Consider the following 17,996-nt stretch of genomic DNA (forward strand, 5'->3'; position numbering starts at 1 on the left):
ATGTATATATTAATTTATGCCCTTTAAACATGCAATATCTCAGAACCTTTAAGAAGATACTGAAAGTCAAGCATACTGTATTGTCTACTTTCCACAGAACTTGTGATTCACTCTGTTTCCAACTGTGGGGAACGCTATTGTTGGCTGCACACGGGCCCCACGTACGGTACTGCATGGAAGTCATGACGGCAGTTAAAATGTAAAAATGCTGGGAGAGTCTTTCGTTGTCATATTTTTTTTTTCTGTTCTGGCTACAGTTACATCATAATGCAATAATAACTGCGTTGCCTGTGCATGAACTGGACAGGTTAAAAAGAATATCACAACTGCGGAGAGCAGGGGCATCTGGGAGGGGTGTGGGGGGTGGGGGGGGGTTCGGTGAAGGGGGTCGGGGGATGGAAAGGGACGAAAACGCAAGGCCATCACAAGTACACGGACCAGTATATGACATTGAAGAAGAGGAAGGAGAAGGGGAAGAGGGCCCGGGCGTACAGGTCGATGCGCTTGGCGGCGGAGGGGATGACGGGTTTTGGCGGCGGCGGCTTCTTGTTGTTCTTGGCCTGGGACTTGCCCAGGGCGTTGCCGACCTCGATGGGCTTCCCGTAGCAGTCGAAGTTCGACAGCTCGAAGTCCCGGGGCAGCGACCCGACGATGCTGAAGTCGTTGGACCGCAGGTCCGACTTGGAGGTGCACACCTTTTTGCACCTGGTTTCAGCCACCTGTCAATCAGGACGAGAGGGGAGGATCTTGAGGGCACTGTGGCAACAGTGACATAGTGGTCACACACCTGTGTGAAGGCTTGTCCGCTAATGAACATGTGAAAGCAGGTATGGTGGACCTCATCAAAAGGACAGAGTATAGTATAGACCACCAACTGAATAATTAACTGCAAGGAAACAAAAAAAATTGAAATTATATTAAACACTACATCACTACCAAATAACAGTTACTGAAGTGTGAACTATATTCATATGCAACATGCAGAAATAATGTCTTCAGCATGAGCTGCCTAAGATAACTAGTGTACATGATTATGGGCATAAATCTCAAATTGGTAAACATATCTTAACACTATATATTATGTCATTTACCTGCAGACAATCTTATCCAAAAAAATAATGTCATTGCTCAACTCACACCGTGCACACCTGATTTTCCATCCATGCGAAGAGTAAGTTAAGTCACTGAGATGTGCGCCTACAAACATGTTCGTGTTCTTATACATGCAGCAAACCTCTACCAGTCAGTTTTATTTTCATGAGGTTGCTGAACCTTTATGGATGAAGTGGAGCTTTTGCTTTGGATTTCATGTAGAGCCCCGTGATATGTAAGGATATTTTGCAGACATGTCCCTTAGTGCACTGACAGTTCCTTCCACAAAGGCGTCTTGTTTTATGAGCAGCGCAGTCATAACACTGAAGGATGGATCGCTCAGCGGGAGAGCGTCTCCTCTGGATCCCACGCACAGCACCGCCTGCCTCCCACCTCACCGCAGGTTTACCGCAAGGCCCTCCTGCTCCAGACAGCGGAGCACAGAGACGCCAGACGCAAACGCGCAGCGAGAAAAATCAGAGCGCCCTTCTCTATTCCCTCTGCGCCGAGCGGGCAAGGACGCCCGCGCGCCTCGGTGACCCTCTGATCCAGAAAAAAAGCCACGCGGCTCCTCACGCTGGCTCATTGGTTAAGGGTCAGCTCGGGATGAGGAGGGCGTCCCGAGCCTTTCTCAGGCGCTGAGCCGTGGGAGGGCCACAGCGGCGAGTGCCTCTCGAGCGCCCAATTACATCGATTCCGTCTCCCCTCTCGACAATGCGAAGCGCCTCAACGCGAAGCGGGAACGGAGGAACGCTCCCGTCCCGTCAGCCGAAGTGACTCACATGTAAGGAAGTATAAATACATTCGTGACATCAGGGTTGTTTTTGTGAGAGTCCAAGGGCATTCCATGTTTCTTGAAGCAGATCCATCTATTGCTGACGATCGCCCAGCTGCTCTGTTGGATGACTGTTTCCAAAACTCTTGTCAAATTTCCTATTCCTCTACGTAACTGCTTATTACAAAGTATGAACAAACACTTGCACTATTCTGGCCCCATATGAATGAGCACACATGTTGCCAAAGTTTTATCTAATACAAGATATCTGTATTTTGCGTACTTTAACATACTTTTAACATAAAACTGCTCTCTTTGACAGAGCATATCTCCACAAGGTATGAACACTGTAAAGTTCTTTTTTCAGTGAAGCTTTAGGATTCACCTAACTATAGGAAAAAGTGGGAAGAACAAAGCACAGAAATGTTATGCTGATTTCTGTAAAATAAGGTACAAATGTTTACAAAGCTCTTCAAACTTCACATATTTTGTTCGTTTCACTACCATTTCATTCAGGGCTGCACTCTGATAACAGACATATAACAGGAATTAAGACCCTTCAGAATCCTATCCCTGAGATTGGTAACTATGGTAACATGCCAGCTAAAGACTGCAACAGCCATCTCCTTCTCTCGAAGACGGGAACAGGGGCGGGGGCACTCGGCACTTGTTTCCAATACGAACGTCATCAGCCACTGGATGAGAAATTTGTCACTCTCTGAATCCAAGGTTTCATACTTCCTAAAACGTTTTCTAATATATTTCCCATTTGCACTTGGATGTGCAGATGAGAGCATCGGTGCTGAGATGTTGTCTGAATTCCAGACAGCGACTCCACGCAGTGCAGCTGTGATAGGCTGGGTGAGTCTTGACCCATTTGGCCTCCTTACAATGGGCAGATGCCAAGCATTTGGCAACTGGACAGCGAGTATATTTACCTTTTGAAATGACCACAAATCAGTGGGGGTTTGCTGGCCAAGTATAGTGGTGGGGAGGGGTACAGTTTTGTTTTAATATGTTTTTGGACTCATCAGATAAGTTGTACTCATGTCTACCATAGAAGCTAGTCTGTGAGCGTTCAAATGATATGGCAGTTAGCATGGTAGAGGGTACTCAAAATGAAGACTTGTCGAGGAGCTGAGGGTTGGACAGCTTGCGAAAGACATATGATGTTAAGGAGGTTAAATACAACAGTTTAATATAAAAATGTTAACCGCTGCAAAATTACAGTGTTAATGACCAACTCTGAATTTTATAAAAACAGACGTGTCCTTTTAAATCAACAAAGATTTAGGCAAACAGAGTCCCAAAATCCACATATCATATAAAACAAAAAAAATCTCTGGAACAACGGCCTTAAAAATGGAACAACTGTCTTAAAAATTTGCAAACCATTAACCAAAAGTCAGAGCTGAGTCTAATTTTCCTCAAGATTTAAGGCTTTTGCGCAGACTAAAAAACACTAAAGTAGGCCATGTCACCCTATTTCAATTCATTACCATGAAAAAATCCTTTATCAGGGCAAACAGCAGACCGTGAAAAGCAGGAAATATTGAAAAAACTGAGAAAGTGTTCAGCTGAGAATTACTCCCCTGCTGGCACACACCTAAAGTAAAAAAGCAGGGGAAGAAATTTTACTTACTTCCTTACTTAAAAAAAACTTTGATTTAAGTAAAAAATGTTGCATCATTTTCAACAACTTCACCCAACTCTTTCAGACAGGTATTTTTATATACATCCCGATATTTCATATATACAACAGTTCCTTCACGACAGATGTTCCATGATGAAGATGAAGACCGCGGAGCTGTGCAGTAAATCACCTTAAGAGAGTATTGGTTTTAGCTTATGGGCAAATGTATGTAAGCGTAATGATTTTCCACTAATTACCTGTTCAGTAAGTTAAGCTCCACCCACTTTGCTGTGTGACTCAAAGCACCGTGCACTGCGATGCTGAATGACATCCCGATGGACGTATGTTACAGTTAACAGCCATCTGCTGTGTTCGAGGGAACAGACCACGATATTCTCACCCCAAATATACACGCCCGGCGACCCGACTCACTGACCTGAAGGGTGCTGACATGAATGGGCGTTCCTCCCGTCCCGTTGACCGTGTTGTTTTTGGCCGGGGTCTTGCCCTCCGCCTTCTCCCTGCTGGCCATCCTGGCCTTTTCCGCCTCAATCCTCTTTGGGCTGTTGAGCATCACCTGCACCACGGCGTATTCGACCAGCGAGGCGAAGCCGAACAGCAGGCAGGCGATGAGCCAGATGTCGATGGCTTTGACGTAGGACACTTTGGGCAGCTCGGAGGCCAGAGACGTGCACTCGGATGACAGGGACAGCACGGACAGGATGCCTGGAGACGGAGGAAGGCCCGGCTCAGTGAAATCCGCGGGGACCAGGAACATTCTCAGATCTCACAAGAAGCAAAACTGTGACCGCGTCTGTGAGCGCTGTAAAGCTAACGTGACCTGATTTACTGTCACAAAACCACAAGCTATGTGTATAAATAATTTTACCATGAAGCAGCATGCTTCATTCTGATTGGCATTTAGAACTGTGCTAATTATTGAATCGAAATACTGAATAACATTTGTATTTAAAAACAGCACATTCTTGTTCGCATACCACTTCCATAATGGAGGGAGCTCTGTTTTTGTTACGAAACACAGAAAGAATGAATGTATGCACACGCACACACACGCATGCACACACACACACACACACACACACACACACACACACACACAAACATAAACACACACACACACAAACATAAACACAAATGCATGCACTCTAAGGAGCCTGACTATACCTCATCCATTGTAATGACTAAAGTAAGAGAATGCTTTGATCCATACCATAATAACACAGCACTTACACATCTTCCCTCTTCCCTCAACAAATCTAATCTTGCATGTTACGTAAAACCTAAATCTCTAAAAATCAAGTTCTTATTTTTACACGGTTACCTAATCAAATAAGTTACCCAGGTGAAAATCCCCTCTCACAGAGAGGAGAAATGTCTGCTTTACATAACTCTTAAGACGGCGCACAGTAGCTTAATACATTCCCTGAAGCGACATGCTTCACTGCTCAGCACAGCAATAGAGCCACACATACATACAGTACATACACACACGCACACATGACAGCCATGGACAGGGTGCAACTGACCTGAGATCAGCCCATTTGCTCAGATCCCATGGGGGCCTCCAGCGGGCCCGCGATGGGATTGGACGAAACAGGACATGACGGAGACAGGACAATGGAAAGGAGGAGGAGGAGGTGCAAAAGGAGGTGGTGGTGATGGTGGCGGCGGTGGGATGAGAATGAGTGGTCCTCCCCAGACTGCAGCGCCGTGAGGGTGGGGCAAGTGAGTATACCCAGTGGGACCCTGGCTGCGCTGGCGTCCGGGTTGATCCAAAAGGAGAGCCAGGAGAGCACCACGATCAGGAGAGTGGGCGCGTACACGCCCATCATGTAAAAGCCCACCTGCCGCCGCAGGGTGAAGATCACCTCCACGCAGGTGTAGTAACCTGGGGAGAGGCACACGGGAATCAGATTGGGGGCTGTTGCTGTGGCTATGCTCAATATGATGGCATCAGATCCATGACAAAAAAACATCTGAAGATTGAGAGGGGTGGATTTTGATAGCAGGCTCAACCTCATCATGTGTGTCCACCAGGAAAACGCTGAAACATAATCTGGCAGGACCAAGAGCAATGGGGGACTGAGTATTATTATACATAAAACCATAGATGAGAACGACATCATTACAAGTCTTTTAAACTCTCTTCAGCTAACATTGTAGAGGTGCACACAAATTCCCAATCACAAGCCCGACATCACACGCTGTCTATTCTCAACCTTGAAATCTTTTTGATACTTCAGATGAATGCTTTGAAAAGCTTTTTTTGACTGAACAAAGGCTGTAGCCCAGGGCATGTTCAATTTAGTCAATTTCATGTAACTGTCCTCAGCTGACTTTGTGAAGAATCCCGGCGTTTCACACCCAGGCGACCGGCTGTTTTCCTGTCTTGATCTGCCTGGAATTGGCTTTTAACTGCCGTTTCTTCCTCCTTCCCGCCTTTTCCCAGCTGTCCCTGCGGCTCTCCTGTCAGCCAGGCACAGGGCGTGATGTAACGCCTAAGAACTTCAAGGCTGCTGAGGTGTTTTCTGAGAGGCCCCGTATGCACAGAGGGCACATCTCACTGCGGCCCGCGAGGTTAGAACAAAGCTGACCTTTGTGGTTCGCGCAGTGCCTGTGTGTGCATGTATGCATGCACACGCTCGATGGTGCATCTGAGACTCGCGCTGCAGCCTTCTTAGTTAGCATCCAATCAACGGCTGCGTGTAAAGGCTTGCGCCAGCTTGACTTACGCATTACTTTCCATGTCAGCGCTTGACATCGGTCACAGAGAGACAACGCACTGCGGTGCACGCGGTGAAAAGGGAAGATCAAAATATGTCCTCAGCGTAGACTAAACTCTGAATGGCGCCTCTGTTCGCTGCTGTGCTGTACACTATATGAAGATCAACACAACGGTTCTGGGGGAGGCAGTCGGGGATCTGATTTTTTCCTGTAACAGCCCTGCAGGTCGTTCCCTCGTTAAACGTGTTAGAAATGCGCAACGCCTCGGTGCTCCTCAGCGGCCAGATGTGTCGCTGGCTGTTTGGGTATTAATAGATTTCCCTGCAGAAGAGGGTTTCGCGTGTCCCAGGGCTCGTCTCTGCACTGCCAGACATATGGCAGAGGACCACACACTCACACATGCAGATTTAGTACACCTTAGCCCAATACTGTCTTTATGTCTTATAATCCAATGACTGAATGCAAATTTGCAGGAAATACAGCGTGAACTAAGAAAGACCTTGAGAATAGAGATTATTGCACAAATTGATGGAACTTTGCTTCCTATAGTGTTTACCGTACATATTTTATATTGCTTATCAAGGGATTCTGAGGAAGGCAGGGGTAAAATACTAGATTCTCTTCATCTGTTCTGTGCTGAAATAAATACAAGTTCGAATATGTAATTTGGTTGGAGGCCTTTAATAGGGTAGTCATGATGCAAAAAGCAAAATGATAAACTCTGACCGTCTCCTGTGACTTTCCTTACTGTGCTAAACGGTTCTCAAATATATTATGAATTACAATCTATGATAAGTACTTGGATTTCTGAATAAAACATAACTATTCATCTTCTACGTGTCCAAACATGTTGCAAATGTATTTCTTTTTTTGAAAAGCAAACAACAGGAAATAGAACCTTGGATGTAGTGTCTACTCTTAAAAACTCAATACATAAACAAAGAGAATCTGAGATGAGCTACATACCGGTCCCTTTGTAGTATTTGGTGCAGTTTCCGTATTCGATATCCTCCTGTTTGATGTCAAACTGGGGCAGTGCGATCTCATCCATCTGCACAGGGTCTCCTGACTGCCACATGAACTGCAGGTCATCAGTGGTGTAGCCAACTGTAAACACATGTGTGTATGCACACACACACGCGTGCGCATACACGCGCGCACACACAAAATAAAAAACAGAAACCTGTGAGATGTCTGCACAATTCTGCCATGCAGAATTTCAATTCACTGATGGTCCTTTGCTTTTGACAACAAAAGCACTGAGAAAACCAGACTTCTAAACTGAAAACAAGTCCCTACTACTTACATGACATTACAGTGGCATCAATGCTTATGAAAATTTTCTGAATTGTGCTAGCTTTACAATATGTAATAACTGAACAATGAAAACTATACAGTTCAGAAAATATTTACACTGTGAACTGTGCGGGATTATTAATATAACAATGAGTGTTTTAAAACATTATATAGAAGGTTTATATCAGTGTCCACCTACAGCTCTCTAGCTGCATCTTGCAGCGCTGGGTATCCATGGGAAACAAGGTGAGGTCCAGGGGGCAGGACAGAGTGACCGATAACCTGGAGAGGGATGAAAACAAGGGGACCACATCCTTTCAGAAGGAACACTTCACCTCAGGCTTTCACTCCTAGCATTCATTTTCCAAATCCTCGCTTCACTGCTTTCAGATTTCACAGCGTTTTTTTAAAATATGTTCTGATCCTTGGGAAAATCCCCACCTCCTCCAGGAAATAGCTGGTTAAATATGCAACACAAAATCTCTGTTAAGTCGTGCCTTAACTGCTGTGCGCATTGCTCTTACTCCCATAGAGCTGAAATGACAGGCCAAACAGAATCATGCCCCTTGATTCCCTATTCTGATGATTCTGATGCACAAAATGATCCAGTGGTGTATTTCAGTTAGAGCGCATTTCAAATGCAAGGGTGCAGAATGTTCCAAAATCTGTCCAGCCACATGGGCATGGACTAATCTATCTATGTATAAATCAGTAAATAAATAGTCTTCATATGTTTAAAATATCACATGTGGTAGGCAGATGGATATCTCAGGCAAAAAGAGGTGCTTTTGGTGAAAGAAATAAATTGTTCATTCATGCTTTGATCAATGCATCCAAAGTAGGCCTTTGTTCATTTAAACCTCATTTAAATCACAAAATGTTTTGGTTTTGCCACATCTAACACACGTCTACACACAGGACATTTCTCTCCCAGTGTAGGGATCTTTTAAAAAAAAGACTTCATGCATACTCCATGTACATCATGCATGTAAAAGATTTTTAAATTGTCGTTTACTCAAACAGCAACGGATTCTGTGAGGAAAATATACCAAATAACTAAAAGGCCATGTAATTGAACTCACTAGCTTTAAATGTGTTCCATTCTCTATAACAAAAAAGCTATACCATTATGGTATTACAGTTGTGAGAAAAAGCAACTGCTGTTGTCTGAACCGCTCCAGTTAAAATCCCCTCGACAGTTAGTTGGTATGCTGCCACCTTGTCACTGCGCTCTAATGAGTCTGGACAAGACCTTGGCTTTTGTTGGTAAGGCGAACGTTGGAATTAAGAGGCTGACTTTCTTTGTGTTAGGCCAATGGTTCTTTAATGCAGGAGACCCTTTACATCCCACATTATCAGTGGACATGGAGGAGCGCCTAACTAAGCAGGCTTCCCACAGCAAGTTGACACCGTGAGGAGCCAGGTGCAGTTGCATGCTGTGCACCGGAACATGTAAGCAGCACTGACAAATTTAGAAATAGACAACAGGGAGCGCATCTGAATCCAAAAGACAATCAGGGTATCATTTTGGCCATTCAGTGTGGCTGTGCCTGAATTTCAAAGATATAGCCAGTCTATGCTCTTGCTCACCCTGAGATTTAAGCTGTATGCTCTGTCCCGCCCACACTCTGTGTCCCGAATCATTTCTACACACTGGTAATTTCAGTGAATGACACTGAACACAAGACACGGCAACTGACTCACTCACTTAAGCCTGAAGAGGGAACACAGGGAACAGCCAAACTGAATTTTAAATTCCTCTCCAATTGCTCCAAGCCTCCAATCATTGAGTAACAATGCCTGGAAGGCCCTTTTCTGATTGGACAGAATTCTCACGGCATGTAAATGAAGGACCCGTGACATCATCAGCTGGGGCATGTCATTTAATTAACACTGTCTGCCTCTGTGCACTGCCCGTGTTCATAATCATTATTGTCTTGTTTCGTAGGAACCGTTGCGCCGCTTTCTCTCATTATGGTTTCTGATGTTGATGTTTATTTGTTTGTGCACGCATGTATTTATCTATTAACATCACGCGCAGAAAGCTGACCTGGACAAGGGCATCTGTGAAATGACCTGATAATAATGGTTATTATAATCACAGCAAAAACAGTGACTCGCGGCGACGGTTCCCGGAAACGCGCCCGGTGTCCGCAATGAGAAGTGACAAATTCCTCCAGCCCACCTCATGCTGATGAGCACGTCGCCGTTGCGGAAGATGAAGAGCAGGATGTTCTCCTGCGTCACGTCGTGGAAGTTGGCGCTCTTCTCATTGGCGAAGAACAGGTCGGGCTTCCAGAGGCATTTGAACATTTTGGGGTCGACGGTGAGGGCGTCGGACTTGAAGTCGGTCGGCAGCCGGAGCCGGGGGTCGTTCCAGCGCTGCCTCAGGAAGATGTTCACTCTGTAGTCCTGATGGAAGAGGACGCGCCGTGAGACCGCCATGCAACATCACAAATCACTGCCAGCGGTGACTAAAACCTCGGCGCAGGGGAACACCGCGTTCTAAAGGTAGAGAGTGCTTATTAACAAATGCACATGACAGGACCCATCAGCTAGTGGGTCTGGGCCACACAGTGTTCTGTTTACTGTGTTGGCAGGAGTTTTGAACCAGGGCATCCAGATACAACTGAAAACTTTGAGATTTTGACAACATTTCCAAACACAGTCTAAAGCAGCGTTCGCAGGTCGCGGCTTCGCACCTGCTGGTCACGGCCGCCGTTCGAGTTATAACCGCCAACACCTTCCTAGGTTCCACAGGGACCTGCTGGCAGCACAAAGTGCTTCTCGTTTCTGCAGGGTTCAAAGTTTATATACACACCCACCAACGGGAACCACGTTACGCCTAATTAGGAAAGGTTTTTCCGACCGTTTCCGCGAGCCCTTTAAAGCTGCCCACATTAGCCCCTGTGTTTGGTGTCTTCTCACGCGACGTGTCAAACGCACCGGATTCTGCAGAAACGGGGGCATTGAGAGGGGCCATTAGCGTGAAGCCGAGGGGTGTGGGGGGGAATGTCAAACAATCCCAAGAACACTTGCAGCTGTGTGAGGGCGCCTCCCAGGACGGTGGCTGCTGCTCAAGCGCTGAGCACAAAACGCTTATTACAGCAGCACAAAATGCAGTTTGACTCAAGTCAGCAGAACTGAGGCTTGCTGTTGTCTCATTTTGTCATTCCCAGTGGATGTACTACATATGCTACAGGTACTGTCAGAGCTGTCCTTACATTTAAAATCTCTAACAAACAGCGCGGCGGATGATATTCTCATTGTCATTCACGCAGACGCCAGAAAGGAAAACAAAACAAAAACGGATGATGTATTAATGTCTCTCTCAATTCCCAGACATTACAGAACGTAAAATATTTTCTATTACTTTCCGTCTCGTGCGCAAGCATCAGAAACGCGAAAGTAATCTATCTCCCCACATTGCGATGATCAAATACGAAGCAGCAGAGCGCAATCAAAGGGGGAATATTTAAACAGGCAGGGAGCTGTAGAGGATGGTAATGATTTATTGCACTTTCAACACAAAATTAATTAGGCCCTTCTGGCAAATTGTGGAGGTAAACCGAACAAAGATGCCCCGACCACAGTGTACGTGCCGTTCGCAGCATGTTTGGCGAGTGCGCAAGCTGCCAAAAATGTGCGGCTGGTGTCCTGCTGAGTGACAAAGTGAGAAAGTGCTTAAAGTCAACTGCATTCCAGAATGAACAGCATTGTCATGATGACCTCAAGGTATCTTCTTTAAGTTCACTATCAGACAATAACAATGATGACTCTGATTATGACTGTTCCTCTTTTTAATAATCTTATTTTTATTATTAGTGGTAGTATTGATAGTAATAGTCATATTATCTATTGATAAAAAAAAATTATAAAAAAAGACCAGGTTCAGTGCATTTCTCAAGATCTGGTTATAAGCGCAAATGCCACGCCACACTGGTGTGTGATATAATTCGGGATTCAACTGCATTCAGCTTGTATCCCATGTCACCCTAAAACTCCCTGCAAAGCTGAAGACACGTCCCATTGAGCACTCTCTGAAGGATCCACTTTCCAGAGAACAGAAAGAGCTGTCATGCAGTACACAGACAAAGGCTTTACCGAATGATCGTCACCACTCAGTGTGAAGTCACTGGGACTCCTCCATGGCATCTTAACACCTGCCTCTGTTCACAGTGAGAACATCCCCTAATCCCAGAATCTACTGTCCTCCTACCAGGAGTACCACACTGCTGCCACAAGTTCAACACCTTCTGTGCTTCCCCAGAAAAATATATTATAAATTGTTCCTTTGAGAGGTATCATTAAATTTTCCCCATGATATCTATGGTGTTTCCATAAAGAAACAACACTCTGACTCAGATTAAAGAGCGAAGAAATCTGGAGTCAGCATTAAATGAGGAATTTGGATAAATATTTTGTAAAAGTACAGGTGTGCTCTTTCAGAGCTGAACAGTATTTTGAGGCAGCTGCACTTTGCACTGACGAGAATATTGGCTCCGTTGACTATTCACAATGAGACAGTGATGAGAAATGTAAAATGTACCCCTTAAAATGTCCAAAGGGATTTTTTCCCCCCACAGAGTAGTTCTTATACAGAATGATTAAAAAACTGTATTCAGAAAGAAAGACACCATTATTATGTGAGATTTCACCTACCATGGTAGTTTCCTGGATGGAGCCAAAGCTGTTTATGAAGATATTCACTTTGTCCTCCACTGGAATACCTGCAAAGGCCAAGGCCAATAATTTTAACTCGAAGCACTCAGAACATTGCTAATGCCATTTAGAGATGTGACTTGGTCAGTTACATGAAGTGGCTGTCACTTCACACACTTCATCACAGAAACAATTTTTTTTCTTCTGACATTGGCTTTATTAGACTCTGAGGCCTTTGTCTACTTAAACTTTGAAGTGCTAAGGCCATAATTTTGCATGTCAAATTGAGGTAAATATAGGCCTTTGTTGTTTTGTTTCCTTTGTTTCATAAAGAACATTTTCAATCATTTCAGCAAATCAAGACTGGAACAAGTATTGTCTAATTTTGAAAACAAAGCAAAAAAACGAATAAACTGCCTTATCGTGAATTACCTTTAACATCTACGTGTTCATTGTAAATCAAAGTTCTGTTACAACGAATTGTATGTTATATACCCTATGTACTATTAACTACATGGCAAGCTGTTCGCACAAGGCAACGCACAGACAAGCACAGACAAGCTTACACACAGTTGCATTTACCCTCACAGAGGCAAATACCCAAAGACACAAAAATTATCCAATTCAGCACTCTTTTCATTGGTTCTACAATGTCAAAATGGTCAAGACATCCGTGGTTTTGTCAGCCACATCACCTGAATTAGACTAATGTCCTTGCGTCTGGGGGGGACTCCCAGAACATATGGCCTATTATAGAAAAAGCTGCTGACAGAAAACCTGGCTTCAGTTATTAAAATTGCCATTTTAAGGACTGTGCCACATATAATATTCCCTCACTGGCTCAACACAATGTGGCTGTACTCACTTTCATGACTTATGTTGGGCACAAAGAATATTTTGTGAATTATTTTATCGGTGGCTTTTTATACAGGTTGAAGAGAAATCCAAAGTTGGGAGCTGGGAATTGTTACCATGAGAACCAGTGAATCATGTACCTCAGCATATTTCAAACCCCCTATAAACCAGGGTGAAAAAATGAAATCTGTAAGAAACTAATAACTGTACGGTTATGAAAAAAAAAACCTGCCTTTGAAGTTCGGCCGAATTCTTGGGTCATAGCTGATCAGTAACCTGTTCAAGATGTTGCTTGTTGAGTTTGCAGGGACCCGGGCAAGGTCCTCGGACGACAGCTGCCTGCAGAGTGTAAAAAAGTGAAAACAAATTATGCCACACATGTAATAATACAGTCAGAGGTGGGTTGGTGAAAAGCAAACACACCACGAGACTCTATTAAGCGAAAGAAGAAAAGAGAAGATGTACTGTAACCACACGTTAGCATGGGGAACACATTAGGGGAACCTTTAATTGGTTTTGTATTGCTGACAAAAGAGACGGCTTAGCTTGCTATATTAGAACACTAATTAAAAAAAGGAACAATGACCTAGAGAATGGTAGTGAAAGGAGCATTTGGCAGCACTGTAGAAAATACGCTCCAACTGGGTGGCATCCTAGCTCTCTCAAAGATCTGTGCCAAAGAATTCCCTAAGAACCGCTTTATACATCATTATGTGCCCTAAACCTTATCAGACTTTGAAGATGAGTTGAGCACTTTGTAGAATTTTTTAAAGTCAAGAGTATACATTGTCAGTTCCCAAGATCAAAGCGCTGCTTTCATATTTTCCATAGCTTTCAACAGCTAGTAACTTTTGAGCCGTGCTGTCTGACAATCCAAAGCACTAATTCTGGACTGGAACCAACTGGATTCTCGAAAACACATTTGGAAGAGTTTGTCCCTAAATCTGAGCCATGGATTCAAGAAACGGCTTTGTTTCCTTTTCTGCCATAACATTTTGAGTTTGGCAGTCACATGCGTAAATAAAATGCACAAACAACACACACTCCCAAAAAAAAAAACCCTTACGTTGCCGCTAACTTGAATTTGGGACACACTGCAAATAGCTTTAAACGTAAAAGCAGTCTAACAGTTGTTGAACCGTATAGTTTAACTATAAATGTGTAAGTAGGTTGAGAGGTCAGAGCATTAACACTTACGAAGGGCAGTAGACCTGCTTCCCCTTCTTCTTCCCTTTCTTGGCAGATTTTTCTTTGCAGGCCCCTTCTGTTACCCACAGGGAGAGGACGAGGAGCAGAAGGGCCAGCTTCACCACACACATCTTTGAACACAGCATTCCCAAAGCCTTAAAAAACAAAGGCAGAAATTTCACAGTTCACGTGAAGTGCACGGTACGTTTTGACTACCTTGGACCACTTATTTCAATAATGAATTCTTAATGAATTTCCATTTATTACATTTGTATTTTGCATACATGTATTTGATAGTTCATAGAAAAGTCCACAGAGTACTATTGAACCTTTTTTTTCCTGTTGCTTTGTTTTGCTTCTGGTGGATTTTATTTTTCCGTTTGTTCTGCATAGTTGCATACATGCTTTTTAAATTGGTAACCTGTAGGCTGTTGGAAGCTTTCCTTAAAATATCAAATGTCTGTGCAAACCAAGCATTCAAGCAATATAAATGCACATACAGTAATCATAAAGCTGTTTGTGTCAAACAGCAAAGTGTTTGTCATCTGCCCATCTGCAAAATTACTATTACTTTTTTCACTTGTATCGCCTATGTGTCACCCATTTCACATGGACATAAATGTCATAATTGGTTGACAGCCAGGCAGTCAGAAATCAGCCTAAAGCATCACTTGCAGTGAGGCCTGATATGGAACACTGTCTGCAACTGTGTGGCTCCATCCAGGAAAACGGACAGAGGTTACTGAACCATGAGGGGTTCAAATTATTCACTCAGTCTTTGGAGATACAAAGTGATCAGCATGCAATTGTAGACTAATGCCATGTTCCAGTATGTGTTAGCTAAAGTAACCCCAACATCTGTGAAACAAGACCTACCAAAGCCCTGTAGTGAATACTTGTTTATCATCCACTATGATTAGAGCTGACAACATATCAGAAGAAGGTAAAATGCTTGCAGTATTGTAAATTAATTCATATGCACGCTCATGCAGCTAAAACTATGCCTACACTTCACCATTGTTCAATCAATTCAAAAATACAATATGCTCCGAAGGCCTTTCTTATGAACTCTATTAACCTTCATTGTTAAACATGATTCTGCACACTGCACAAGCAGACCAGAGTAACTGTGGCTGGCAAGCTGGCTAATTAGCAATTAGGAAGTCCTCATTACAGACAGTTTCATCAACAACTCTCAAGAAGACATTGTTCCACAGAAAATATTCTCATTGATAAACGGTACTGCACAAACAGATAATGTCTGCATTGGTCATATCCCAAAATACACACAAACACATACTGACACACAAAATGCATACATATTGTATAATATGCCATGCCACAGTGCTTTTTTCTGGGGAGACTGCTGCACTACAGCTTCAGAGATGTTGCTTTTGTGGATTCCAATCTAAATGCAAAAACAAATGCAATCATGCATTCATGACTTTTCCTGATCATCTGTATTGATCACGCTTGTGCCGTTTCAGCTCCAAGATTGCTCACATCATCAAAATCAAGCTAAAGGACACTTAGTGAGGTGCATGGGTAGAGCCGTTTCTTTAGCTAGCAAAGATCATTTTTGTCCTTGACAACAGAATACTTGATGTTACAGCCAGTCTAACACACACCTTTGGGTGTGGAATTTCATTGCTATATGACATTGATATATATAGCACTTATAATTCTGCTCTCATATTTCAAATACTGTATGTCAAGGTGTCCAGTGACCTCTGCCAGTAGTTTCCAGTATGGCTCCCCTAAAACTCCTGGGGCGGCCTATAACCTGCTGGGAATTTCTGAAAATTTGGGCCTGGCTGTCAGTATAACCACACTGTGGTTTGTCCTTATTTTTGAATAAAAAATTAAGCAAACATAATGAAATATTATTTACAGGTAAGGATCAGCTGTCCTACTACTGTCGCTATAATCGCTATAATCACTTCTGGACAAGTGTAAGGATAACCTTGTGAATTCAACACATTACATTGAAATAAGCCTTGCTGGCTGAGATCAGCTTAGTTTGTGGCAGCAATATATGCACCAAAATATACAGCATGTAGAAAAAAAAAACAATTCACAAAGTTTTCAAAACGCTACAGGTTCCATATTTCAAAACGACCAATTTCCTTGTGATGTGATCCACTGTTGAAAGCTCAAATGTGCTGTTGTTCACAACACTAGGCTAAATGTTAAAGGTGACTCATGGGGAGAGTACCTCACAGCAATGTCGTGCCCGCTTCCCATGCAAGGCCTAAACATGGCACGGAACAGGATTACAATAAATTACATTTCACTGCACACTGCCTTTGACAATAACAGCACAGCCAAATCCTGCCATGAGAGCACAATTGCAGCTGGCTGACCAAATTCATATTTGGCCATCAAAATCCAAGTGGTGTTGACAAATCCTCTCTCCAAGCACCTTCCAGTTCATGTACTGTAGTAGACACATGGGACAGCCAAGCAATCTTCTCATCCACAAACATCATTGCTGTGAATAAATCCGCTTCCTCACTCTTTCTGATTCTCACATTCTCTCTGCACGCTTCTCTGAGTCTTTCCAAAAGGAATTAGCTGTACTCCATTACAAGGACAATGAGATTAATATATCTGACAGGCTGTGGTTTGGCGGTAAATAGCACAAATACTCTTTTTTGGCAATAAATATCACACACTGTATCCATTTCAAACCAGTCGGTTAGCAAAACACGCGCCCAGCATATCATTACTGTATCCCCGTTTAAATTTCAGGCACGTCCCCCATCACGCCATGCCTATTATCGAATTAAACACTGCACTGTAATATTCTTGACATGTTCGCACACAGTAAGCAACACGGCATTGAAAGACCCCTGTGGGTGTACAGTATCGTGTCCCGGTAACTTGAGTGAAGGCAAACCACAACAAAGAATAGCCTGTACAATTTGCCGTCAGCGAGATCATCTGCAGAGGCTGGAACAGGGGGGAGGGGGTTGGGGGGGGGAGAGAAACACAACACAGCAACAGCGTCCACCATGCTGCGAGAGGGGGGTCGGGGTTATGCGCGGAATGCAAAAAAGAAAATACTACTACGCTACTAGTCGCGATAGCGTGCGGCACCCATCGCTCACACACGGCAAGTCAAAACACTGAAAGAAAATATATGATCACTTACCATTCAATTGCAGTTCTCCTACAAAAAAGAGAGCGCGAAACGACCACCTTGCCCAGGAGAATTGACCGTAAATACTCAATACAGCTGATTGTGCAAACAGTAAAATGCCTTCATAACGTACCGCTTTCTTTCCTTTTCATTATTCTCTCCCTACGCTATCGTTCGATTCAACGAGTCATAATCTTCCCGCGTTCGCTGACATTTCTCCGACGTGGTCTATATTTAAATACTATTACACATATGAAGGTATCCACACGTATAGCTGTCCTTTCGCTCTAACCTCAGGATGCCCAAGATGGAGGATGCGTGTGCACCTGTCGTGTGACATGCGCAGTAGCTCGTTGCACAGCAACCGGCTTCATCTCTGCTTCAGCACCATCAGCAGCAGCGCTGCCGTGCTCCCCGGGCAGAATGCACGATTATTGTGTAAACCACATCTCACTTTTTTTTTTTTTTTTTTTTTTTTTTTGCTTCTTCTTAATGCTGCACAGATGCACTTGACTTTAAATGATTTGGATGGTTCATCATGCTCACTAAGCCGCCTGGATCAGACGATACACATACTGTAAGAATCAGTCTAAATTTCCCCTACAATT

The 17,996-nt window shown here is 43.7% G+C and overlaps 1 protein-coding gene across 1 annotated transcript; it reads right to left on the bottom strand.

Moving 5' to 3' along the window:
• Positions 1-372: 372 nt before the first annotated feature.
• On the bottom strand, positions 373-17,740 carry glrbb (glycine receptor, beta b). Its single transcript, XM_036551664.1, has 10 exons — positions 17,401-17,740; positions 14,256-14,401; positions 13,291-13,397; positions 12,204-12,271; positions 9,727-9,953; positions 7,741-7,823; positions 7,212-7,352; positions 5,257-5,409; positions 3,937-4,226; positions 373-719 (listed from the first exon to the last, which is right to left on the bottom strand). Exons 1-10 carry the CDS (start codon positions 17,401-17,403, stop codon positions 423-425), a joined length of 1,515 nt encoding a protein of 504 aa, XP_036407557.1. The 5' UTR covers positions 17,404-17,740; the 3' UTR covers positions 373-422.
• Positions 17,741-17,996: the final 256 nt, after the last annotated feature.

Source organism: Megalops cyprinoides, chromosome 18 (assembly GCF_013368585.1).
Source record: "Megalops cyprinoides isolate fMegCyp1 chromosome 18, fMegCyp1.pri, whole genome shotgun sequence".
In the NCBI taxonomy this organism is placed as follows: domain Eukaryota; kingdom Metazoa; phylum Chordata; class Actinopteri; order Elopiformes; family Megalopidae; genus Megalops; species Megalops cyprinoides.

Coding starts and splice junctions, on each gene's coding strand:
- glrbb (XM_036551664.1), bottom strand. Junction 7,353..7,740: donor CAAGATGCAGCTAGAGAGCT/GTAGGTGGACAC, acceptor ATGTGTTTACAG/TTGGCTACACCACTGATGAC. Junction 5,410..7,211: donor CAAATACTACAAAGGGACCG/GTATGTAGCTCA, acceptor GCCTCTCCCCAG/GTTACTACACCTGCGTGGAG.